General features: G+C 42.4%; 1 protein-coding gene across 1 annotated transcript in view; it reads left to right on the top strand.

Moving 5' to 3' along the window:
* Positions 1-23,768, top strand: part of xirp2a (xin actin binding repeat containing 2a) — a 41,605-nt gene that overhangs the window by 6,849 nt on the left and 10,988 nt on the right. Inside the window, exons 2-7 of the mRNA XM_063877802.1 lie at positions 9,468-9,573; positions 17,135-17,253; positions 21,447-21,584; positions 22,836-22,922; positions 23,055-23,124; positions 23,463-23,566. Coding sequence (XP_063733872.1) covers positions 9,468-9,573; positions 17,135-17,253; positions 21,447-21,584; positions 22,836-22,922; positions 23,055-23,124; positions 23,463-23,566 — 624 coding nt within the window. The remainder of the gene's footprint in view (positions 1-9,467; positions 9,574-17,134; positions 17,254-21,446; positions 21,585-22,835; positions 22,923-23,054; positions 23,125-23,462; positions 23,567-23,768) is intronic.

The raw sequence follows: 23,768 nt of genomic DNA, 5'->3' as shown, positions 1-23,768 counted from the left end.
CTTTTTGTATAATTCATTAACTAGGTGTTATTGGAATGCATTGGATTATTAAAGAGGGATTTGTGCTCCCCGTAGGATCTTTTTGATGTTCAAAGCAGCCTAAAACAACTGCGTTTTCTACTAAACTGTATAACCATTTGCAGGAAGTGCCTCTGAGTGTAATCCTCCTTATTGAAAATGGGAAATAAATAGCCAATGCTGATACTATACTGGACCAGCCCCTGGCTTTCCTGGAGCAAAGCTGCCCCATGGGGAGTGCTAGTAATGCTAAAAATAGCTTCATGTGCAGTCGCAATGTCCAACTGCTCCAGTCAAGCTGCTCAGAGTCCCGCAGCAGACAGCTGTGCTCGTATGGGGCAGATCATATGTAAATGTGCGGGGACCAAACAGTGGCATATGTGAGAGGGAAGTCTGCCTGGGATCACACAGTTAAATACATATGTAAATGTAAGGTTTTGAGGCCCGTTTTTTGGACATTTCAAATTGAAAACAGAATACAGTTCATTGTAGAAGAATTGCTGCAAATATTGGATTCTAATATGAATTTCAACTATGGGGGACTTTGACCCCACCTGCGCCAAATAGGGTATGCTTTGTTTAGTTTTATCAGCAGTCGGACAGAAAATAATGCTTTCCCAATTCCCTAGAAACATGTTGGAAGTGTCTGTCATGAGGAAGCACACTGGGTTTCCCCCTTCATTGACACTGCGAGATAGGGAATGACCTTGGCGTCTTTTGCATAATCTGTGTTTGCTTATTCAACCGTGAGCAACTGAGTGAAGTTTACAAGCCAAATGCTTGTTAGCCTGGGTAATATAATTACCTAGAGCAATTTGGTGACAGACTAGCACCGCCGCAGCCTGCCAGTGAGTTAGCAGTTAGCTTGCATTCTACAGCAGTCCGCTAACTAGCCCCGCGAGTATATTGCTACAGCTCCAAGATTGCACTGTAACTTTTAGGTTGTATCAAAATATTAATGGAAAAACATATTTCACCCGGGCGCTTCATAACACAAAAACAAGGGCATTGTTTGTCTCGCCGACACAGGGGGATGATGGTCCTGATGGGGAAGAACCGCATCTATAGCTGAAGGGAAAACTCTGACTAAATGTTGCATCATGTACCCACAAAAACAACAAGCAGCCTTTTTCACCAACAAGGCATGAGATGAAAACACATCAGCCAAGTTTTTACACTCTTAAAAACTATTAGAGAGGAAAATGGAGCACAAGCTGTGACCAGCAATATATGCGCCCTTTGCTCATACATCAAGATGGGTTTTTTGCACCGCAGAGCAACAGTATGGAAATATCCCATCTGTTGCTGCACTGTTCGTCTGGAACCGTAAATGTGAGTCATAGCATGTCCCTGTGGGCTTTGTTCTGGCCCACTATACGTCTGTCTTTCTTGTCTCTTCTATGTTGCTGTTTTCTGCCGTCTAGCTCTCACTGTTACTCTGTCTGGTTGTTTGGCCTTTAGTTAATCCACTCTGTCCCAGCTGTCCTAGGTAGAACATATTAAATCACGGTGGCAAAACAGACTCCCTGTCCCCGAGTGGCTTCCATTCCTCTTGTTGTCAATCTGGTCTGTTTTCTGTCTGACTTCACCACGCCTTCTCTATTTGTCCATGCAGTCAATTATTCTCTTCTTTACTGGCCCGTGGCACATCTCTTTCTCTCATCACCCCCTCTTTTGTACCCATGTTTGCCCATGAGTTCTTGAAATATTGATGCGCCTCCGTTTAGTCATAATGAGGACAGTCGATACAGGATAGAAAACAACAAATATAATTCTCATGCTTCAACTGGAGTGCAGAGAGGAATGCTTATGGCAAACAAAAAGCATAGCCAAAAGTAAACAACTGCCAAAGAGCAGACAAGAAGGGGGGGGGGGGGGGGTTGCCATGAAAGCCAGGATGACCTTCAAATGAACACCGTTGCATAACACCAACAAGTAGGAGGTGATAAGCCTTGAGATCTAAAGACTGGCATTAAAGACTCTTCGGTTAAGCGTCATTTTGTGCACGTTTTGCCCTCAGATAACAAACGGCGTAGCGTGTTTCAATCGTTCAGCTTGTTTATCCTTTACTGTATAGTCTATAATTCCTGGTGAAAATGAGTTCTTTACACAACCAACAATAGGAGGCTAATAAAGGTGCTTCAGATCAGAAGAAGAATCGGAGGATGAAACCCTCTTCATTTGTCACATACATGCACACAGCAGAGCACACACCGTGAAATTGGTCCTCTGCATTTAACCCATCCTAGTACTAGGAGCAGTGGGCAGCTAACGTGCAGCGCCCGGGGAGCAATGGGGAGGGGGGATTGGAGATGTGCGGTCCCTTGCTCTAGGGCACCACAGCAGGGCCCAGTAGGTGAACTGGGACCTCTCCATGTAACAGTCCACTACTTGGAGAGGTCCCAGTTCACCTCCTGGGCCCTGCTCCAGGGACTTCTGAGGAAGAGAAAGGAATGAAGCACACTCAAATTGATCCTTAAATAGTGGAATTCTTAGCATCATTCAACTTAAAGCAGGAATACAGAGGACATGGAAGCATTATAAAATCAGTTCCTCATTTAACCAGTAGCCTAGATATCAGGATAATAACCACGAGGGCCAAGATTTCCTTTTATGTGCGCCAACTTAAGACAAACTTGAGATCTGTTTTGTAATGCGAGGTATGATGATGTTGATATAGGTAGAAGAATATCCACCACCACGATCAGATCTACATTTGAATATGTCCAATACTTTCTCAACATTCTCAATAACCTCAGCTGTGATTTGTGCTTAAGGCTATTAGCAAATGTAGCTGCATGCTAACACACTTACAGAGAACAGTTTATGGTCATTTTCAGGTTTATATTTCGTACTCCTACTGCGACCAGTTTGCATTCAGCAAATGTCAGCGTGCTTACAGCTACAGTGATGGGTAATCTATCAGAATAAACATGGAGCTTTAAATATACCATTCCATTATGTTCAAATTGAATGTCTCACTATCAATCACTTGACATTTAGCAGAAGATGTTCTGCCTGTTGGCCTAAATCATTGATTTTCTTATTTATCCTTTGTGGTTGGATACAGCTGATTTTAACCTCGCCCTCACACAGCGACATTTAGATGAACACATCAATGGGGGACATTTAAAAAAAACTCATTACATTACCAAACAAATCAAAATGATGTGGGTAAATGTGAGCCATATTTAAATGAAAGTAAATGGGCTGTACCGTTGATGGAACCTATTAGATCTTTTCATGCATTTCCATCTCTCTCCTCACAATAGCTGTCTCTTTCAAGGGGACAATTACCTGACATAATTAGCAACGCCTCTCACTCTGGCACTCATTTGTTCATTCACTCATCTATTTATTCACACAGCCTGAATGATTTAGCCCCAGAGATTGAACCGTGGCTGTTTAGGCCAGCTGCAACCACCACAGCTGAGTGTTGGAGCCACAGCAAAGAGGATTCATTTTCCTCTACTATGACTTTTTATTCCAATTAACTTTATAAAAATAGATAAAGCAATTACAGCAATCAAGCACAACACACACGGTGTATTTGAAGACGCCACAGGAACAATTCTATTAAAATAAAGTGTATTTTAAATGTAGAAATGGATCAGCTCCGAAATAAATCTTGGTTTTTGCTTGTTTAATTTAAACGTATAAATATAACATTTACAAATACCTCATTAATTAAATACATGGGTGTTCGGAAAGCACAGACCCCCGCCAGGGCCCTATCTCGCAGTGTAAATGAAAATGAACAATTATTTATGTGTCTGCCCTGTGATTCGAATCCTCTAAAAAATGTAAGAGGTTCCTGCTGGCCCATGCGACACCCTTTAATAAGGTTTTATGAAAATCACGACACTATTACCGCCTTAATCCTGCTCTAAACGACAGTACGGCACGATTTGGAAAAAGTCATCTTTACATCATCATTGAACAGTATATTAAAATGCTCACGACACGGTTCTTTTGAAGAGGATCTGTACAAGCAAGATTCGTAGGCTCTTAATTCAAAAGTATAAGTAACAGATATTAAGCCTTTATCAAACACGACTCTTACTCTGGTTTGGATAATGCACCATACTGTGATTGTTTAATTAACTTTGCAGCCGTACTCTAAATAAGTAAACCATAACCTCCTTGGCAGCGGGCATTAATATAACTAGTTCCTGTCATTTGGGGTAAATCTGAACAATAGATCTTGATGTGAATTTGAAGCCACCTAGCCAAAGCTCAGTGACATCATCCCGATTATATTTTCACCATAATGTCGTCGTTCCTCCAGTGCCATGTAGGACAACATACAACTGTTTTTAACGAAGTAGGAATTAGCATCAAGTTTAGTTCAGGATTTCCTCACAGTGTACATATATAGGCAGCTTGTTTTTAGCCGAGCCCGGTAATGGCTACTGAGGCAGCTGCCAATCACTTGCGGCCCCTACCAGAAGGTGGATGAGTCAGCAGTCAATAAGTGTACGTAACATTCAATGAGGTCATTTTTTTAAATGTGTGAATCACCTCAAACAAGTCAACATACTTCATTGTTTTGGACCCATTAGCCTGTAATATTTTTCAGCGCTTTATGACATTCATTGTGCATAAATATGCTCGCTAAAAAGAAGACATTAGGACAAATGACCTCATCCCCGTCCTGGAGGATATAGCAGCACTTCTTCCTGCATAGTAACAGTTTAAAATGACTGCTAAGACCTTTGCCTCAATGCTTTGAATTGTTGGAGAAGGTCAGGCGTGTTTAGAAAAATAAATCCGAAGCAACTGGTTGCCTCTGTCAGCCCGGTGATTTGTTTCCTGTTGTAGAATCTCATGAGTCATTGTTGAGAGCAGCCACTTGTTATGTTATGCCAGAAGACCCATAAGGCTGCTTTGACAGCCAGAAGCACTCAGTCCTAGAGCTGACAGAGGGACTGTGCTGTACTGTATGTAAATACAGCGTCTGTGTCCACATGCCCTGATTCACTCATGTATGCACTATTGGCCAAACAAAGGATCCTTTGGTTTTAGTACCCAAACAATGAGTCATGTGTGATTGACTCCTTAAGTTGGCAGGACTCGCTGTGCATCAGCCAGAGCGGCAGTGCCTCCCTGGAGACATTGACATAGGCATTAAATGAACTGAAGGCACAGGGTGGGCCAATCTGTGCAGAATTGACTTAAGGGGGATTTGATGTGAGGATGTTCAAAAACAGAAAAGAAAAGAAACCCGGCATTCACCTGTAAGAGAATCAGGGTAACAAGCATGCTGAAGAAGCACTGCAGGAGGCCAGGGAGCTCTCAACACAAAAAATAAAGAAAAGCCAAGATAGGAGAGATGGAGAGGGAAAGCCATCCAACAATAATGCCTGCAAGTCTTTTAGGAGTACATCCCCGCAAGGTGGGTGCCCTCTCTCCTCCAGAATGTCACACCTGATATCGAACCAGCAGACCTTATTGATTTGAAGTGCTACTGTAGTTTCACAAACTCCGGTGAAAGCACTCGAAAACATTTCTATTTGAGTCCAAGTTACAGGAGAGAGGGAGAGCTTAGTGTTGGCAAAGATTCAACTGAAACTAGTCAAAAACCACATTCATTCGCCTCAAATTAATCATGTATTTTTAGTACAAGCCTTGAGTGATGATTCAAACACTACAGGTAGATAATGAGTACATATCAGACCTCAGACTGAATATAGTCACTACTCCATGCAGTCTCATTTAAGGCTGTTAGTCTAATTAGGGAAACGACTGATATTTACTTCAAGACCTCAAAGACCTGTCATATGACACACAGACAGGTTTCTTTGTGAAATTAGAAACGTTGTAAGTCTATATATCACTAGTTAACACATTAAACTTGGCAGGCTGGTTGCCAGGCAACCTCACAGTGACAAAAACGACTTCTTTGTGAGGGTTGAACTTGATGCTGGAAGGCATATGTTTTCTTCTGTACGAACATATTTCTGAAGAAAAATGTATTAATCATGTTTGAAAAGCAAAACTGAAAGGCAGGACGACAAGGACAGTCTTTCACTGAGTTGCACGTATTTACACAAAGCGTGGCAGAAGTGTGTGTGAAGGATAAGGACGAGAGCTTTAGAGTGATTCAAATCCTGTTTATCTCCGAACACCTGGTGCATCGCTGCAGGATCGGGCCAAACACCAAATGATCCCTCTCGCATCTGAAATGAAAATGTGATTTACGTCCAGGATTGACTTCTATTTCCTCTCCCATGGTTAAAAAGCTCAACCCATAATTCAGGTGACAATAATGTCACCCCCGGTGAGGAATTGGTACATACTCACAAGTGATTTTCTCCTCCTTGGGTTGAGAAAAACCAAACGTTCCCAACTAATTGACTTATTAAGAGTGACGTTTTTAAACAGAGGGATGACACGAGAGGGAGTGGGGGAAGACAGATGGGGAACACTTGAGTAGAAAGAAGCGGACAGCCCTCCTCAGAGACCCTCCATGCACCATAGGATGTCATTAAAGTTCTACTCGATGGAGCACCGCTTGTTAGAGGACAAAACGTTGACAGCTGACACAACAAAATCAGGGTAAAATAGTGTGGTGGCGAGCCCACGGTTCCCTGGATCGTCCCCCTAATAGGCACCAATGTAAGGGTGGAGGGTGACCTTGTTCCCTAGGCTGTTATTTCCTGTTACCATGGTTTTTCCAGCCGAGGTCCGGCCCTCCTTGTGGACGCACATGAAAGGTCCCAGATGACGGCCATTGATTTCTTTGGGGAACTTCTTTTTTAAGAGGAGAGGATTACCGCTACAGGAAGGCAAGGTTGACACCGATTTCACCAAGCACTGTCACTTATTGTCAGTCTGTTGGAGATACGCAGAGACACCACCACCACCACCACCACCACTCCCCCCCCCCCCCCCTTCCTCTTCCTCTTCCTCCTTCCTCTTCCAAAGAGAACATATGGCAGGGGCTCAGAGCTAGATAGCACTCGGTTGCATGAGACGTTGGGCTCTGACACTGTTCATCGGGTTATTGTATTTTATCAAATGCACAGCTGCAGTCCTGCCTTCTGTGTGCAATAATCACATGAGGAAATACCTGCTGAACACAACATCTTTTATTTTTAGGGACAGGACAACAGGAAGCTCAAAGATAACAGGTCTATCCTTTTTGTCATGTCTGTTTTCAAGTTATTATAACACTTGCTGCTCCTTGATAAGCTTTATATAATATGCATTTGAAAATAGACTCACTCCCCTGTGTGATTTTGATTTTCTGGACTCTATTCTCTGAAGCTTCACCTGTGCCTTTGACCAGTATTTCGTCAGCAGAGTTACTGCACGAGATATATCTCTCTTGGCACACTGGCTGTCCTTCTTTGACTCTTGAAAAAACTTGTTCAATGTCTCCAATTTTACTGCAGTTCCAAGTAAAGCACTGCAATGGTCGATGGATGCTTTGTATCAGTGAGAAGGGATAATGCTGAGGCCTTGGTTCACACTTTTAGACATACAAAGTTTGGTTGTAACCTGTTGGTTGTTCTAGTCATGAAGAGTTTGTTTATTCTGTGTGTAGACCTGTTTTGCATACATACACTGGCACACAAATTAGAAGACAGTCTCTCCTGCGAGGCATTTATGGTATTTTTACAAACAAAAGGTGACAAAATATTGAGTTAATAATAACAAAGAGAGCTTGTGAGACCTGCATACCTTTTTTTTGCCAATAAATAGATTTCGGCTCAACCGATGTAGCGTCGATGCTCCCATTATAGACATAAGGACATACTGTATTACCTCTTTTGATTGGTTGTGGTATACAGTAGTTACGTCTGTCTAAAATCTCTACTCTGTGAACACAGTTGTTTAACGATATTCAATGGTCTGCTATCTGTTATGATCCAACTGTGTATTAATGTAAAGAGAAAATCTTTCCCCAGCACGCACCACATGCACGGGATGCATAATTTACCAGCGACATTGGCTTTAAGTGAAGTGTAAACAAGCCCATCAGACAACCAAAGAGAGATTAATGTTTGAATCTCTTTAATGGCTTTCGTTCAGCGACATTCACTTCTGTAACCAGCTGTAATGAACTCTAGCCACCACAAACTCACGCACACACACACGGCTTTCACACAAACCCTCACGGCTTGTGCACTTAATCATCCCCTGAGCAAAGTAACACCCCGCCGTAGACAAAATACTCTGTCTAATATCAGCAGTCAAACACAGAGCGCTGGGGAACTGCGGTTTGCAGCCGCTCCTGCTCCTTGCAGCTCACTGATTTGAGTTTCATTCGATGTGAGTGCTACTACAGCACGAGAGAGGGGAGACAGCGACAGAGAGGAAGAGATTATGCTTGAATCCCTGTTTTGCCAGTGTGTGTGTGTGTGTGTGTGTGTGTGTGTGTGTGTGTGTGTGTGTGTGTGTGTGTGTGTGTGTGTGTGTGTGTGTGTGTGTGTGTGTGTGTGTGTGTGTGTGTGTGTGTGTGTGTGTGTGTGTGTGTGTGTGTGTGTGTGTGTGTGTGTGTGTGTGTGTGTACTGTTTGAAATTATGCAAATAACTATGCATTTCGTGTTCTTCAGGGACTTGCTAAATGGGATTTTTGGAGGACAATGTTCTGTCCTTTGGTGCATGTTTTAAATTATGGTTGACACCTGAGAGAAAAAAGACACAACTACACAAATACAAGTGTGTGTGTGCGTGTGTGCGTGTGTGCGTGCGTGCATGGTCATGCCATGTTGCGAAGTTTGTTGTCACTCCGCGTTGAAGCCCAGCAAGGCGCTGTTGAAAAAACGCTATTGGGAGTACATTTGATTTGCAAATTAAACACTCTCACCCTCACATTTGCAAAGACACACACACACACACACACACACACACACACACACACACACACACACACACACACACACACACACACACACACACACACACACACACACAGGTGTGTTTGTTCCATGCAGGGATGATTTGCAACTGAATGGAAGTGCTGCACCTGCTGACAAAATGCTTCCATGGGAACAGCCAGCCTGTATGCTCCAAGGAAATGCGATTCACCAATGTTGTAGCTTTTATCAATAGAGAGAAGACACGCTTTAGCTACTGCTAGAGTGGCTCTATTAAAATTCAACAAAGTGTTTGCACTAACTTTCCAGTCAATGCCTGCTGTTCACATTGTGCTCAAGGTCGTCTCTCTTTACCCTCACAGATGTGTGTGTGGGCGTGTGTGTAGCTCAGGCAACAGCAACAAAGTTTTACTGGAATGCGGAGCTTGAATGTCACTTAACTGTATCATTTTTCATCCTTAAGGTATGTAGTAGCATGTGTATCCATGTTAGTACATGTGTGTCTAGGGTGTGTATGGGTTACAGCCAGCTGGTTTTGATGACCCTTGGCGTCACCTCTCCATCTCCGTGTTGAGAAAAACACAGGTGTTTTTCCTGATAGCTCTGTACCTTTCTCTCAACCAGGAAGTGACAAGCACCTCCTCGCCCAAAAGAGTGTCGTCCGGTAGTGGCACACAGGCTCACCCTTCACCAGATCTCACCATGGACTCCCCTAAGGACAGCGCTCTTTGTGAGTACTCTTTCATTTTTTCAAACAGAGTTAAAAAGTTTCTTTGATGCAACATCGGATGTGTTATAACCTATGACAAGCGGCTTTCTGATTGCATCAGGGTTACACTATTCTGTCAAACTAAACACCCGAGGCTGCCTCTCGGATAATGCAATGTGTTGTACCATTTGTTCTATGTGAGATAAACATTTGGCAGAAAGCAGCTTTTTGAAAACAAGATAGTTCCCTGCCAGATAAGGCTTTCCTCCCTGGCAGCTTTTTTAAATGGGAAGCTGGGGGCTCGCTAGATACTGTACTTCCATTACTGTGATACTGCAGTGGCTACCTCCAGTTTGTTTTCCACTGATAGCGGTGTACACACAGATGGAGCTTACAGTGCAAGGTACAGTCCTTTTTATCTAACTGGCTGTGGATCACAAACAAACCAAAGGGAGCAAGTTCGATCACATTGGCCTCGCAAGTATCACTGTGATAAAGTTGGGATAAATTCTGTGCAACTCATAAACTTTGAATCACAATCGTGCTCGTAGAGAAGTTCTATGTCCTATACATGTCTAATTGGGCAAAAGTAAATAACAATGTTATCTTGTGTTTGGTGAGGAACTGGAACACATGCAGTTGTTTAAAAGGCATGTTTTCACAGAAATATAAAGTATGTATGGGGGGGGGGGTCCTTTTTCAGTCAAGAGCAGGCAGATGTGGGTAAGGAGTGAGCCCTCTTGTTCCTTATTAACAATTTGTATAGAGGAAAGTAATTGTCTCGGGGGAGTGCGTCTGAAATAAGCTGAGGTTGCATGCAATCTTTTGCCATCGTGAAATTTAATGGCCACAATAATTGCGTTGTTAAGTCTAACTGTGACAGCCGCCTTAGCGCTCACTGTTGATGATGACTTTCTCACACCCCTTGTTGTCTTTTTATTTGTCCTCTATTTTCTGTGCCATCCAATGTCACACATGTCATGCAAATGGAAAGTAGAGCGAAAACAAGGGGTGATGATTGTAGAGGGGGAGAATCCAAAGCAAGTGTTGACAGCCCTAAAAGTGCTATCGAGGTTAAACACACACATGTACACGCACACAGTCGTATGCTCAACCATGCATAGGGTATATTGTCACACGATGACTGAAAGCCTCTCCATCTCTACCTGAGATCATTCAGGCTTTCGTGCCGCTCTGCGAGTCTCTAAATCTCCGTGCCGTGTCTAAAATTGGCACTTCTTGACAATCCTGTTGTCCTGACTGAGCGACGGCTTTGGTCCTCGCTGACAAGATGTGTCACTGACGGCAGCGCACAATCCGCCGGGTCAGATGCCAAGGGGTCTACAGGAGATGTTCCCCCTGCAAAGCCGCAATGTTTAAATAACTGCTCTTTAAACAGATGCAAAGCTCACCTCTAAATCTCCATGCTGCATCCTTGTTTACTTTTTTCCTCATATTACACCAGAATCCCCACACTGAATCTGCGGCTGGATTTGTTGAACACACTACAGCTTTGACTTAAATAGGAATGCCTATTTTAAAGGTGTGTGTGTGTGTGTGTGTATTTATATGAGTCTGTGTTTGATTTCTCAGACACACACGGCACCATTTTTTCCAAGTGTGCAAATGCTGCCAGTGGGAGCTGGCTTTGCCAAAATGTTCTTTTGTTTGAATTAATTTCCTCCCAGGTTTGCCTGCCAAATGATTATGGCTTTATTGTATTATCCTAAGAAAAAAAGGTTACCCTCCTGTCAGTTTCAGTTTGATCCTCTTGGCACCTATTAGTGAACACAAATTAGCTCGTCAGATAAGATTGATGTGTGGGAATTGGAAATTGAAGTTTGGCTATGTTGTGTTGTTGTTTTTCACGAGCTTCAGCCTGGATTGTGGTTATTATCTGAAATCCTTGACATTGAAACCTAATTCTGAGCGAATAAGTCCTAATCTAATCGCGTTTTAGCATGATTGCGCTATCAACATCTTTGTTTCCACCTTAACTGTGACTGCACTTAGTCACAGTGATTTAACAACAGCTAAGGCAAGCATTGTCACACAGCTTGCAGAGCTAATTGCTTTTGTGAAAAGGTCATCATATATACCTGGCAATGTTCCCTAAAATAAACATCTGATAACAACTAGGCTTTCTTTGTTTCTCCTGCCTGGATTGCTAAATTGTTTTTCTCATAATCTCACTTAAAGGTAATATTTTAACATTTTGGTATGCAGCGAGCCGTCCACAGTTTTAAAATCCGCCTTCCAGCCCCTGTAACGCTCAATAATCAACACATTGAATGCTCACCCAGCCCTCTAAGGGGAAGTCCTCTTCTGTGAGAGATGGTTTCCATGATTGTATTGTACCCCTTATCTAAACAGGTTCTCCTTTTTAAAGTTTAAATGTTATTTCCTTATTGTGAAGGATTTACCGTAGCAATACAAGGCCGAACAAATGAACGTGATTTGGCAGTTATTCCACAGTACACAGAGGCTTGTAACAGCTACATTTAAGCAGAGAGATATACCTCCATTACAGCCTAATTTCCCATTTCTGTTGACCAACTTCATTGTATAAATTCAATACAACATGTTAGCTTAGCAACGCTGAGGTTACAAAACATCCCATGACATTTATTGTATCCTATCATATAAGTACTATTTTCTAACAGTCTATCTGAAAATGAAATGTTTGGGGAATGGGAACGTTTTTAAATGTTGTTCTCACAAGGTTAAATACCCTTTCAGTCATTAGCATTGATTCCTACCCAACCCAGATGTTGTGATAACACGGAACAGTAGATCTTTTTATTGGCAATTTACTCTAATAAAGTAAAGACAGTAATCATCTCATTTCTGAAAGTTGTTTTAGTTTGAAACTCACATGAATATGTTCTCCCTTATGGATTTTGGGGATATTCTCAGGCCCTTTCATTAGGTATTCTACAGGAGTTTGATTATTTTCCGCTTTAGGAACAGGAAATCCATGTGCAATTTCAGTGGGATTATCAGCAGAGAGCAGCTTCTCTACAAGCCTGATAACCACGCTTTTTCTCCCGTCGATGTGCTACGGCGAGCTCCCGGAGAGAGCGCCTTGTGTTTCATATAAACCGTCATGATCACAGCAAATAATATGGGGAGAATAGACATAAATGTTACCTGCAGGGTTATGTAAACTAGAGTTTCTCTTGTAACGTCAAGGAAGAGGTAGGATGAAATAGAAGGAACATAAGGTCACTGGTTTGAAAGAGGACCTTTACCATTGCTTAAGGGCAACATACTGTACATCCAATGTGAAAAAACAGGCAGAAAGAAAGGACATGTTTCCTATTGTCCCTGTTCTTCCAAACTGAGTATTGTTTCCTTAGCTGTTCAAAGTTTCTCGCTCAATTCGGTACCTATGCACAGCATGCGTTGCATTGAATCCTTACAGTCCCTTACGGTCCATTGGAGATGTCATTGATAGAAGGCATACAGTGTACAAGAGGGGTTTTTAGAAGGACGAATGGTATCTTCTTGAAAGGTACGCTCAACTCCTCTTGACAGAATGTTCTGAATCATTTACCACATCAAAAAAAAAAGTTGAGTTGCTCTCACAGGCATTATATAATTTAAGAGGGACATCGTGAGGTGTGCTTCAGACTTATACAACGACAGGTTTTTAACTCACTGAAGAGCTCATGAATCAATAATCAACATTTCACATAGAGGCAGGATATGTAGTGTATATTGCTATAGGCAGGTTTTATTACCAGATATTAAGCGGATATATGTTGTGTTGTTTTACTATTTGGAGTTACTTGATAAGATTAACTTGTTAAATATGAAGCTATTGCTGTTAGCTGGTTTTACTTGCTTAGCTTAGCATAGCTTAGCTTAGTTTCAGGCGAAGAGCATTGGCTTGAAATAACAAGAGTCAGGACTTCCTGGGCTGACATCCACCATGTAGAAACGGAACTTCCTGTAAAACCAACTTTAGTTTTCACATTCACAGATATATTGTAAGTTTTCATTGTACTACCTGATAATGTTTTGTGATTTAATGTAGGGACTTTCCCAATGTCTCTCTGTAGTTGCGTATGTTTGTTGCCTATGACGCAGTGTGTGAATCTCCCCTGTGAATCATGAAATTACCTGATATGTCCCATGCTAACAAGCAATGGTATTAAATGCCAAATGGAGGATGTACTACGTTTCTGTTTTCCAGCTCACAGTGTGAGGGATCTGTGTCCATAAGACTCCTGTGACATAAGGTTAAGGGCATGTTGGGTACCACGATACTCAATACTAAAAAAAGCCAACCCACATCCACCTTCCCCCAAGTCACTCCTATTTTTTTCACCACGGGGACTTCTAAAATAAAATCAGCTGTTGCTGGACGCCTGGGCCTCACTGAGCTGTAGAACACTCTGCTGGAGCTGGTCTCCAAGCCTCTCCGTCTCTCTGCCCAGGATCTGCTGTGTTTGTCGGGTTAAGGCTGGGCGACTAAGCCTACTACATTATCTGGAGATTCAAGACCCTTTTGTATTCTGTTGGATTCTATTGTTGTGTGACGTACAGAGCAACTTACTCCATTTAAAGAGGTAAGCAATGTTTGCAGACTATCAGTATTTCAAGGCTTCAACATAACTGCCTGCTTGCTCTTTTTAAAAGGATTTTCCACCCAAGTGCCAAAGTGGAAGGAGACAAATTGGAAATAGTAGATGACATTTTAGCTGATAATGAATTGGTTTGATGTGCCCAGGCAGCGCAGACGTGAGCAATCTTTGTTGTAAAATGGGAATTAAGTGAACATGAGGTGCTGGAGACATGATATTTCTGTTCGTTTCCAGGGTTCCACTAGGATTTGTGCACTGTCATAAAACATGCATGGGCCCTTCCTGTTTCCTTCCACCAGACATAACCGGCAGCAATCTGATCTGGAATATTCTGAAAGCTTTGCAAATCGTAGACAAAGTGCTTAGCCTAGCATAAGGAAGCACCGGAGGGCAATCCAGCCTCTATGTAAAGAACCTATTTTGATATATTTGACAGCTCAATTATTGCGGCTGCATTTTTTTTCCCCCCTTCCCATTTTCGGTGAGGAAGAAATCGCCCTCCGCGGCTGACATTTCAATTAGTGTAGCTCGATTTGGCTCTCCTGTCAAACCTCCCCAGCCAAAAAGCTTTGGTCAGAAAGCACTAAACCGAAAATTGGGTTGCTTAAGGCTCCAGTTGTGAGGAAGGGGCAGAGAAGGGAGCGACACCCCTGTGATTAGGGGACGGCCTCTGCTCGACACAGATCTACGGGCCATGATTCAGCTTTGAGCTGCGAAGCCATGCTGCCTTGTATTGCAATCTTATACTTTGAAATGACTCTCGTTTTCTCTATTTCCCGGACGCAACCTCAAACCCTTTCTTGTGGCGGTGTAGCACCTCACCTATGATCGCTTTAGTGCAGGCAGCAGACGCACTGACAGGGAGGTCAACGGCCCCAGGCTCGGCTCAATATAGCCACTGAGTCGTGCATAGCGGCAGCAGCATGGCCTCCCCTGTTGACTTTCCCCTCTTCCATTACCCCCTGCCCGGTGCCATCACTTGTGCCGCCGCTGTGCCATTTAAGAGATAAGAAGCAGGAAGTTTTATTGAGTGAGGAGGTAAATATGCCTCGGATAAGGTTATAAGTGTAAGCCTGTGAAAAAGTTCTTCTGATATCAATACCCTGCTGTAAACAGAGCCAGTGTTTGAAAGCTTTTATTGATGCTAATTTAAAATGTGATGCTGCCAGCACTCATTAGAGGCAGCGTAGACGGAAGGTGACTTAGAAAATATCTCATTAGAAGCGCTTCAATTTCTGTTTCCTGTCTCTACCACGCACTTCCACTCTGGCTTTCACATGGGAACATGACGCTGCAGACAAAGCCGGGTTATAAAAAGGCCCGGGATATTTTTCTCTCCAGTCAGCCCCCCCGCCCCCTCCCCTCGGAGCCCTAGTTACTCACGTCCATGCTATGGCAGCTTTGCATACGGCATACCCTTGTCAGAAGCCAGAGATATCCAGGGCACTGTTGTCACCGCTCTCTCCGTCTCTGCCCCTCTGACAGCTCCAGACCATGACGTGAACATTTGCCTCCGGTGATAAATGAGGGCATTATCCTTGTGTTTCTGTCATCGAGCCAGTAATAAGTTACCACGCAGCAGCCCTGCTTATTTTCGGCTGTCTCGAGAAGCCTATTTTGGACGGCTTACTGGTTACACCGACATGCCGGACGTAGCAGAAAGCTAAAATTGGTGACATGAGGAGAACATGCGCTTGTCATTCTTGACTTGTCTGCATTAAGGTCACACCATAAGGCACAATGAAATTCTACCGTGCATTGTTCTAGAGCTTAGGTGCTATTTGCAGGACTAGTAGGTAAACAACTGTATCTGGGGAGCTGACAGCTAACACCTACCACTCTAACATTCTACGGTTACTAATGTTTTGGAGCTTACAAAAGCTCCCTTAGTGTCGTCCTATTTTATGCTTTTTGGATATTTTGTTTTCAGGATTTGACATTGGGACCTTTGTTGCGTATCATATCTTTATCATTTCCCCCATTACTACACTTTGTCTTTGTCAAAAAGAACAATACACCCTTACACTGATGGTCATCACCAGATATATATAGAGTCCCATTTCTCTGTCTTGTTTCTTGAAATGTTTAAAGGAAATCCAGAAAGAGCTTAACTGGTTGAAGTTGATTTATATTTTTGATAGTATAGATACCAAAAGGGGGCTATATTAAGCCGGTGTAGTCATAGACAGTGAGTGAGCTAAGAGAAGTGTTTAGATAGCTGGCCTTGTCGCACCAAGCATGAACAGTATGTACTACACCGCTCTGCATTGAAACTGTTACTAAGCTCACTCACGCCGCAGCAGGAAGAAGACATTCACTGGAGCCAGAAGCATTCAAAAAGCAGCTGCTTTAAGACCCTTCAATCAGTCATCAAGTAGAATTCACCCTGACCTCTACTTTGAGTGAAGCTTAAACTAGTAAATACATGTGGAACAAATATGTAATCATCCAGTAGAAATACTCAACTAGGAGGAGGTGTCAAAATGTCAAAAGGTTGCAGCGTGAGCATATAATAAGAGAGAGAATCACTTCTATTTAGGGTCTTCTACCAACCCACGGTGTTGCTTCCCAGAGAAAGGAAACATGCCAAGAGTGAAAAGGTCCAGTGTGGGTGTATGCGGGGCCTTAATGGAGTCTTCTCTGTTGCCTAATGATGCTTTGTAGCAAAGGAAAGTCAAATGTGAAATCAGTGCTCTTCTTTAATTGGCTATCCGCGGGGACATGCAGAGCGATATGAAGTATCGTGCTGCAGAGCTTCGTGATTGATGAGGGTTTCATTTCAGTTTCGTGTCGACATTTGGTATTGATTGTTTGCCTCTGGCAGCTTTACAGTATCTACAACTATGCAGAATTGTTTTATAAACAAGGAGGTTCAATAAGAAGGTCAACAAAAAGAAAAGTTTTCATATCTAAGACACCACTTCATTTGTTTAATTCCTCTCCTTGTGTGATAATGTGATACGTTGCTAACATAACGGTTTGTGCATCTGCAGGTCCACCAGGACGTCCTGAGGAAGAGCAGGAGGGCGAGTCGGTGTCGGTGAAGGAGCGTCTGGCGATGTATCAGGCGGCCGTGTCCAAGAAAGAAACCAGCAGCTCCTCCTCTGCAGCGGTAAGACGATACTTCCACATGGGTGAAAGCAGAGATGCTAGTCAGGAAACGCAGGCAGATACGTTGAGATTTAATTCTTAAACTGACAGTGTAGCGTGTACCATTTATTCCTCCCTACAGCTTAAATGTGCTGTCACTGAACACGAAGGTCCTGCTCGAAGGCTACTCAGTGCCACAGGGATCCGCTCGATGGTAGCGTTATCTGTCAAAGTGTCATAAGGCTCAGCACTGGGAGGGGAAACTAAACCTTGGGGGTGTCAACGGGAGCCAGTGGGAAAATTGAAACATGTCATGTCATTTCTTATAAGGCTGCTGTGTCCGCATGATATATCGTTTAGTTCTCAACACACATTTAGACAAATGTTTTCCAGAGAACCCGTTTGAACGTACAGGTTCTTGGGTACCTAAACATGCTGATGTATGACTTGGCAGGTGAAAAATAAGTAAAGATAATTACCCTTCATGAATGCTTTCAGTCATATTAGGGTTACTGGCTCACTTCAGCAATGAGAATTACAACAACAAACAAAAGATATAAGCCTAGCAAATCCTTTTCTGGTTGTTTCACAGATGTTTAATGACATCTCTAAGCGGTTGACTAATCACAGCAGCGCCAGCCAGCTAGCCAATCAGAGCAGACTGGGCTCTGGTTTCAGACAGGGTGGAAAGAGGGGCTGCAGCACAGGCAGTATGAGAAAAATACAGAGCTTTTTGAACATTAAAGCATGGAGACATGTCATGAAGAGGCATTAAATACTAATAGGAACCTGAAAAGGAGCATTATAGGGCCCCTTTGACTTTTGATACTTTGCTAATAATCCCTCTGTACATTAACTTCAGTTAGATTTTTAATTCATGATTGTATTTCAGCTTCTAACAGAGTATTTTTATAATGTTGATTCCTCACTAAAAGAGTCTTGAGTATTTCTTCTACCACCTGCCATAAAACACCATTAGAAAACAATCACCTCACATAAATCTCAAACACACTTTATGGGACCAACGAATGCGCAGGTATCCATCATTATCTAATGAAAAAGCACCTATAAATCCCCAACAGTAAACTTTATTTATGTCATTTCAGTATTAAATGTCCAAAGGATTATATGAATTGCTGCTAAAAGAGAAGAATAAATCATACTTACATAATGATTATTTATATTAGGTATATGCACGGGCAACATTCAGGCAGGGACTGCTACAAACACACGTCTTTACAGCAAGCAGCAGCGCACAGAGCCATTCATCACCGTGTCAGAGTCGTTTTAATGCATCTGTGGAGAGAAAAGTGTGTTTTGCAGCAAATTCACTGCTCGCACAGCCAGCACATCGGCAGGCCTTCACACTTTAATTAAACACAAAAATGTGTCCGACTATCCCTGAGTCATTAGTCATTACCGAGAACAGAAAAGCCTCAGCAGCTTTGAAGAGCCTCCATGCACTTTATGAACCCAATAATTCAAACGTGTGAGCAGTTAGTCAGCCAAGGCCACTGCAGTAAGTCAGCACGGTATCTGAACCAGAAAAAAAGCTTTAGCTGAGAGAACGTCTGTTCCCCCTGCACACGTACAGCTTGTTCCTTATTTACTAAAACACCAAAGGGAGGTTTTGTGCAGGAGAATTAAAAGCCGCTGAGAGTGTTTGTTCCTCTACGGGAGGAGGAATTGTGAACAAATATCTGCGGCACCTGATTTATCGCTGCTGACTCAACACTGTGACGGGGTAAACTGTCCGGAATGTAATGAGAAAGCAGGTGTTAAATCCAAGCAGGGTTTAGTCGGATACAGAGAGGGGATATCGCCAGGTCTAAATGTGTAAGCCCTACAGTTGCTCTGTACAGTTTAAAGGTAGAACTCACAATGAAGTTAAAAGCTAAATGCAGTGATCCAAGAACTGCGTCCTTCTTTCTGATGGTCCGTTAGAGGTGAATAATTCATGTTGAGCATGTCACTCATGAGGCCACACTGTGAGTGTTTAAAGAGGGCGACCTGCCACCTTCTGGGCTCTCTGTACAACAGATGCATGCTTCAGTAATTGTACAGTCACCATAAAAAAGGGCTGGTAAAAAAACACTTCAATATTAAAAATACATGTGAAAGGTTATTTGACTTTTTCTTCAACAACTATAAAAAAAAGTGACTTGATAATAATGATTGTAAAAGCAATTTCTCTAAAAAAGCAGTTTTCATCTTCTCAAATAATGACATTACCCACTTTTCTCTGTTTGGTATCATAAGAAATTGAATGATTTATGGCTTTAGAATGAAAAAAACAAGACATTTAAAGTCATTTCCATCATTTCTCACGGTTTTCTGACATGTTATAGACTAAACGCTTCATCTAGAAAACATCTGCAGATGAAACTGATAATAGAATTATCAAATGAAATATAGGCAAACATCTTATCGATAATTATTAACACCATAGATAGATAACCTCCCTGACCCCAGTGTCAAGCCCCATGGGGGGGCTCCTGACAGCTGAATGTGGATGTTTGTGCGTCTGTGTGTCCGGGCAGCGGGGGGGGGGGGTCTTGTTTTCACCTCTGCAGCTGTTGTCTGCATGTCCACAAAAGTGACAAGGTGTTTAAAGATAGCAGGAGCCTTGATGGACTTCAGTCTGACCACTTCATCATCCTGAAGCCCCGTGTCCAACAAATATCTGCACTTGTTATCCATACAATGTGATTATGTGTTTAAATATCCAGTGGCTTTTAGACGTTTTGAAGCCTCCAGTTTGGTATCTCGGCCTTTTTCACCTCATTTTTTTAGAACACGACGTTACGCAAGAGGAAGTCCTACTAAACAGTTTATAGCTTTGGCAGCAACCATAGCAGCCACACCCTGAAACCTAGTTTGTCCTCCATTTTTCTCTTAATGCAGCCATTTCCTGCAGAATGAGGCTGTATTAAATAAGATACCATAAGCTCATCAGGAGGAAATGTTTAATCGTGGGTCATTGTCTCCTAGACTTCTATACAATCAGGTTTCTTTTAGCAACAGTTGCCTCCTGCTGGCTATTGGAAGGACTTACAATTTGGACTAACTTTTCCAACCCAGAGGTCGCACGTTGATCTGATGCATGCTTACTGTACATAATGTGTATGACAGTTAACTGAGAGATGGTTTCATGTTACATTAAAGCAGCTACTGTACCCAGCAGTATTGAAATGTTGATAACACAGAGTCCTGCCATGAAATGCCACTGACATGAACCACTCTGCAATATCTTGCAAATTGCATCGCAGCCCTCATTTGCATTAAAAGGAAAGGTGGCAAGTGTGGGTGTGTGTCAGACTTTAACACACACTCAAACACCTACATAAAGCAGAACGCTTCTTCTTATATTGCAGTTTCCAAAAGGCTATATATGCAGAGCCCTACATATAAATGTTTTATTAGAAAAGTAATTGACAATCCCAAAAGGAGATTATTGTATCAAATAGTCAGTGTGCATTTTTGCCTCGATATAGCAGAGTGAAGGCTACATCCTCCATACTGATGAGGAGGGGAATGTTTCTAAAAAAACAGGCTTATGTTCTTTCCAGAAGAAGATAATTCCTTCTATAGCTCAATAAAAAGTATTGAAAGGATCGTTTGTGCAATAAACTGACTAATTTCAGACCTTGAATTGTCTACTGATGTTTCACTCGGTGTTGCAGAATAGATACTGACAAAGTAAATCCATTAAAATTGGGTACCTGCCATCTTTGCTTTTGCTTTATTCTTCAAATTCTGCAGAAATAAACACAAAAGATGACTTTTGTTAACCGTTCTATTTATTTTCAGCTTGACAAAGATCACAATGAGTTCATTTTTCCCTCTTTGACTTCTATCTTGTCTCTCAGTTTTGTTAAATCTACATTATAAAACATCCCTTTTCACACCTCCTCCAGGACTACAAATGAACCATCTCCTTCCACTGTTAATGCTTTTACCATTACAGCATTCACGACACGTTTAAAAGAAGTCCAACACTGCTAATGCTTTTCATAGCATTAGCATAATGCCTTTGCATTCACTTCACATTAGCATAAGTTAATGTATAACTTATTCACAATCAATGAGAGCAGAGTATGGTTCACTTGGGTCAAATCCAATCTCTTAAATCTCATATAATGTCGTGTTACAGCATGTTTAATCTAACACATGTATACGCATTGATTTGTAGGTGTATCTGTTTTCTCCTGATAGGTGATGGATGAGTCCGAGACCTGTTCGCTGCCAGGAGGTCTGGCCAGTGTGAAGAAACAGTTTGAGAGCCAGGAGTTTGCCTCTTCATCCTCCCAGTCCAGCGTCGCCCAGTTTCACTACGAGCAGAGATCTGTGCAGGTGAGGGAACCAGAGTCGCTGATATCAGATGTAAATATGCGAGTAATTCTTTATTGGAGAGATTGTGAATATTACGTTGAAGGTAATTTCTTTCTTGCTACTATTTTAACAAGAATGGGATGGATAAATTACAAAGAGATGCAAAACAGCTGCTAAGGAGACTATAAAACTAGAGTGAGAAGGAGCAGTACAAGCCCATAGAGACAAACAGTCCTAATATGTCTACAAGGAGACACAAAACGACTACGAAGAGACCTTTAATGCCTTCACAGATACACAATTCTAAAGTCTAATCACCTTGCTCCTATGTATTTTACCTCGTGGGGCCTTTTGCAGGACTGTACCCAGGGACCCTTTGTCTCTAAATCTGCCCATGACTTAAATTCAGCAGAATTATGAAGACAGAGTACCGTTGTCCTTTCTGTTCCCCGGCTCTCCGCAAAGTGTGAAACATATAAATGCCACAGTGTGATTTACATTCTACTGGAGCCCTTTATTGGAAAAACTTGGCTGCCGTGTCGCCGAGGCGTTCTTGCAGGTCAAATCAAACAGGGCACCTTGAACTTTGCTCAAATATGTGCCGTGTCATCGAGTGCGTGAGGGAAATGCCAGAACACGTTAGCAGCCCCGATCTCAGTGAGGTAAGGTCAGGTCTTCCCCTTCGTGCATTCTCCCCATCTGCTCGCTCAGACGGGAAGCCGAGTGGATTCATCGAGCTATGAATGCTAGAATCTACAGAAAGCTTTGTGAGGGGAAGTGTCTGTTTGATCGAGTCATTGCTTCTCTGCTAACAGCAAACCTCTCCCCGCTCAAAATGTCCTCGCAGGTGTTCTATCCGAGGTGCGGTGTTAGAGCCGGTTGTACATCAGGAAAGACATTATTATTCTGACATAAGTGGTTTCAGGAGTACAGAGCACCCCAAGCTTCCATGTATCTTTCATGTTAACAGCAGTGGATACAAGCTTAAAATATTATACTTCTCTTTCATCTCATACAAACTGCATGAATCTCACTTGGAGGAAGAAGTAGTTTTGTGCAGCTTTTTTGGCAATCTATTGCTTTTCCTCTCCAACACGAAAATCCTCCTTTATTGGAATTTAAATTAAGTAGTTCTCCAGGAGGCAGCTCTGTTTGGTATTTTGGAATTATTAAGCTTTTCCGTGACTTACATACCTGTTGGTTTCTTTATAAAACGATGCAGGCAGTCTTGTGTGTGAACGTGAAGGGAGTCACTTTCTCTGTGTTTGACAGGAGGTGTCAAGCTCCTCGGAAGTGACGGTGAGAAGCAGTGCCAGAGAGGTCGTTCCCGCTACAACCCTCTTTCACAGTCAACAAGAGGTACTTCCTGTTCCCCTCAGTACTTGTCATCACTTACTCGAAACAGGCTGCTAATCAACCCTTTTAAAGTAGCCTCATGCTCGGGCTTTAACTTGTCCCTGATTGAAACGAACAATGAATCTTTTTTCACAGGTGATCCATGACGAAAGAGTCCACCAGAACAATGTGGCTGCCAGCTACGGGAACCATTACAATGAAACAGGTTATTCCTCTCATGGATTTTATATTGTAATTAGTATGTTTTTATCGCTGCTTTGTATTAATGATGGTTCCCTCTACAGCTGAATAAGGGATGAGCTATGAAAATGAGTTGGATTGCAGATGATTTTCTATGTAGTGCATAGCAGTAAATCTAATCAGGGCAAAGTCAGGAATGTAAAATATTGGAGAGTGGAAATTGGGCAATCACCGCTGCATGGTTTTAGAAAATGAAAACTACTCAGGTTTTTAATGAAATGATTTATTTCTCTTCCAAATCCCTCTGAGCTCGCTCACTGCGAACGACTTAATGAGGCAGCCTTCTTCTTGTGTCTAATTCAGTTATGCTCGTCGGAAGCGAGGACTTACCAAAGGTTTCCACTCAGGCTTTGAAGCAGCAGTATGAAAAAACGATTGAGGAAGCCGCACCAGCCAAGGAAATTAAGGTAATGATGCGGTCTGTTTATCTAAATATATAGCACTTTCGCTTCTTCACAGGGAGGTATCTGCGTAAAGACCAGGCCACATCGCGAAATCATCAAAAGAAAATTGCCAATGCAATGAGTTGATGGCGAATAATTGCAGTGGATAAAAGACCTCATGTCGTTACACAGCCAACGACTGAACTTTCTCTGATTCACAGTGTTA

Source organism: Eleginops maclovinus, chromosome 24, assembly GCF_036324505.1.
Source record: "Eleginops maclovinus isolate JMC-PN-2008 ecotype Puerto Natales chromosome 24, JC_Emac_rtc_rv5, whole genome shotgun sequence".
Taxonomy (NCBI): Eukaryota; Metazoa; Chordata; class Actinopteri; order Perciformes; family Eleginopidae; genus Eleginops; species Eleginops maclovinus.
Note: the sequence above shows the minus strand (reverse complement) of the source record. Positions and strands in the feature narration are given on the sequence as shown.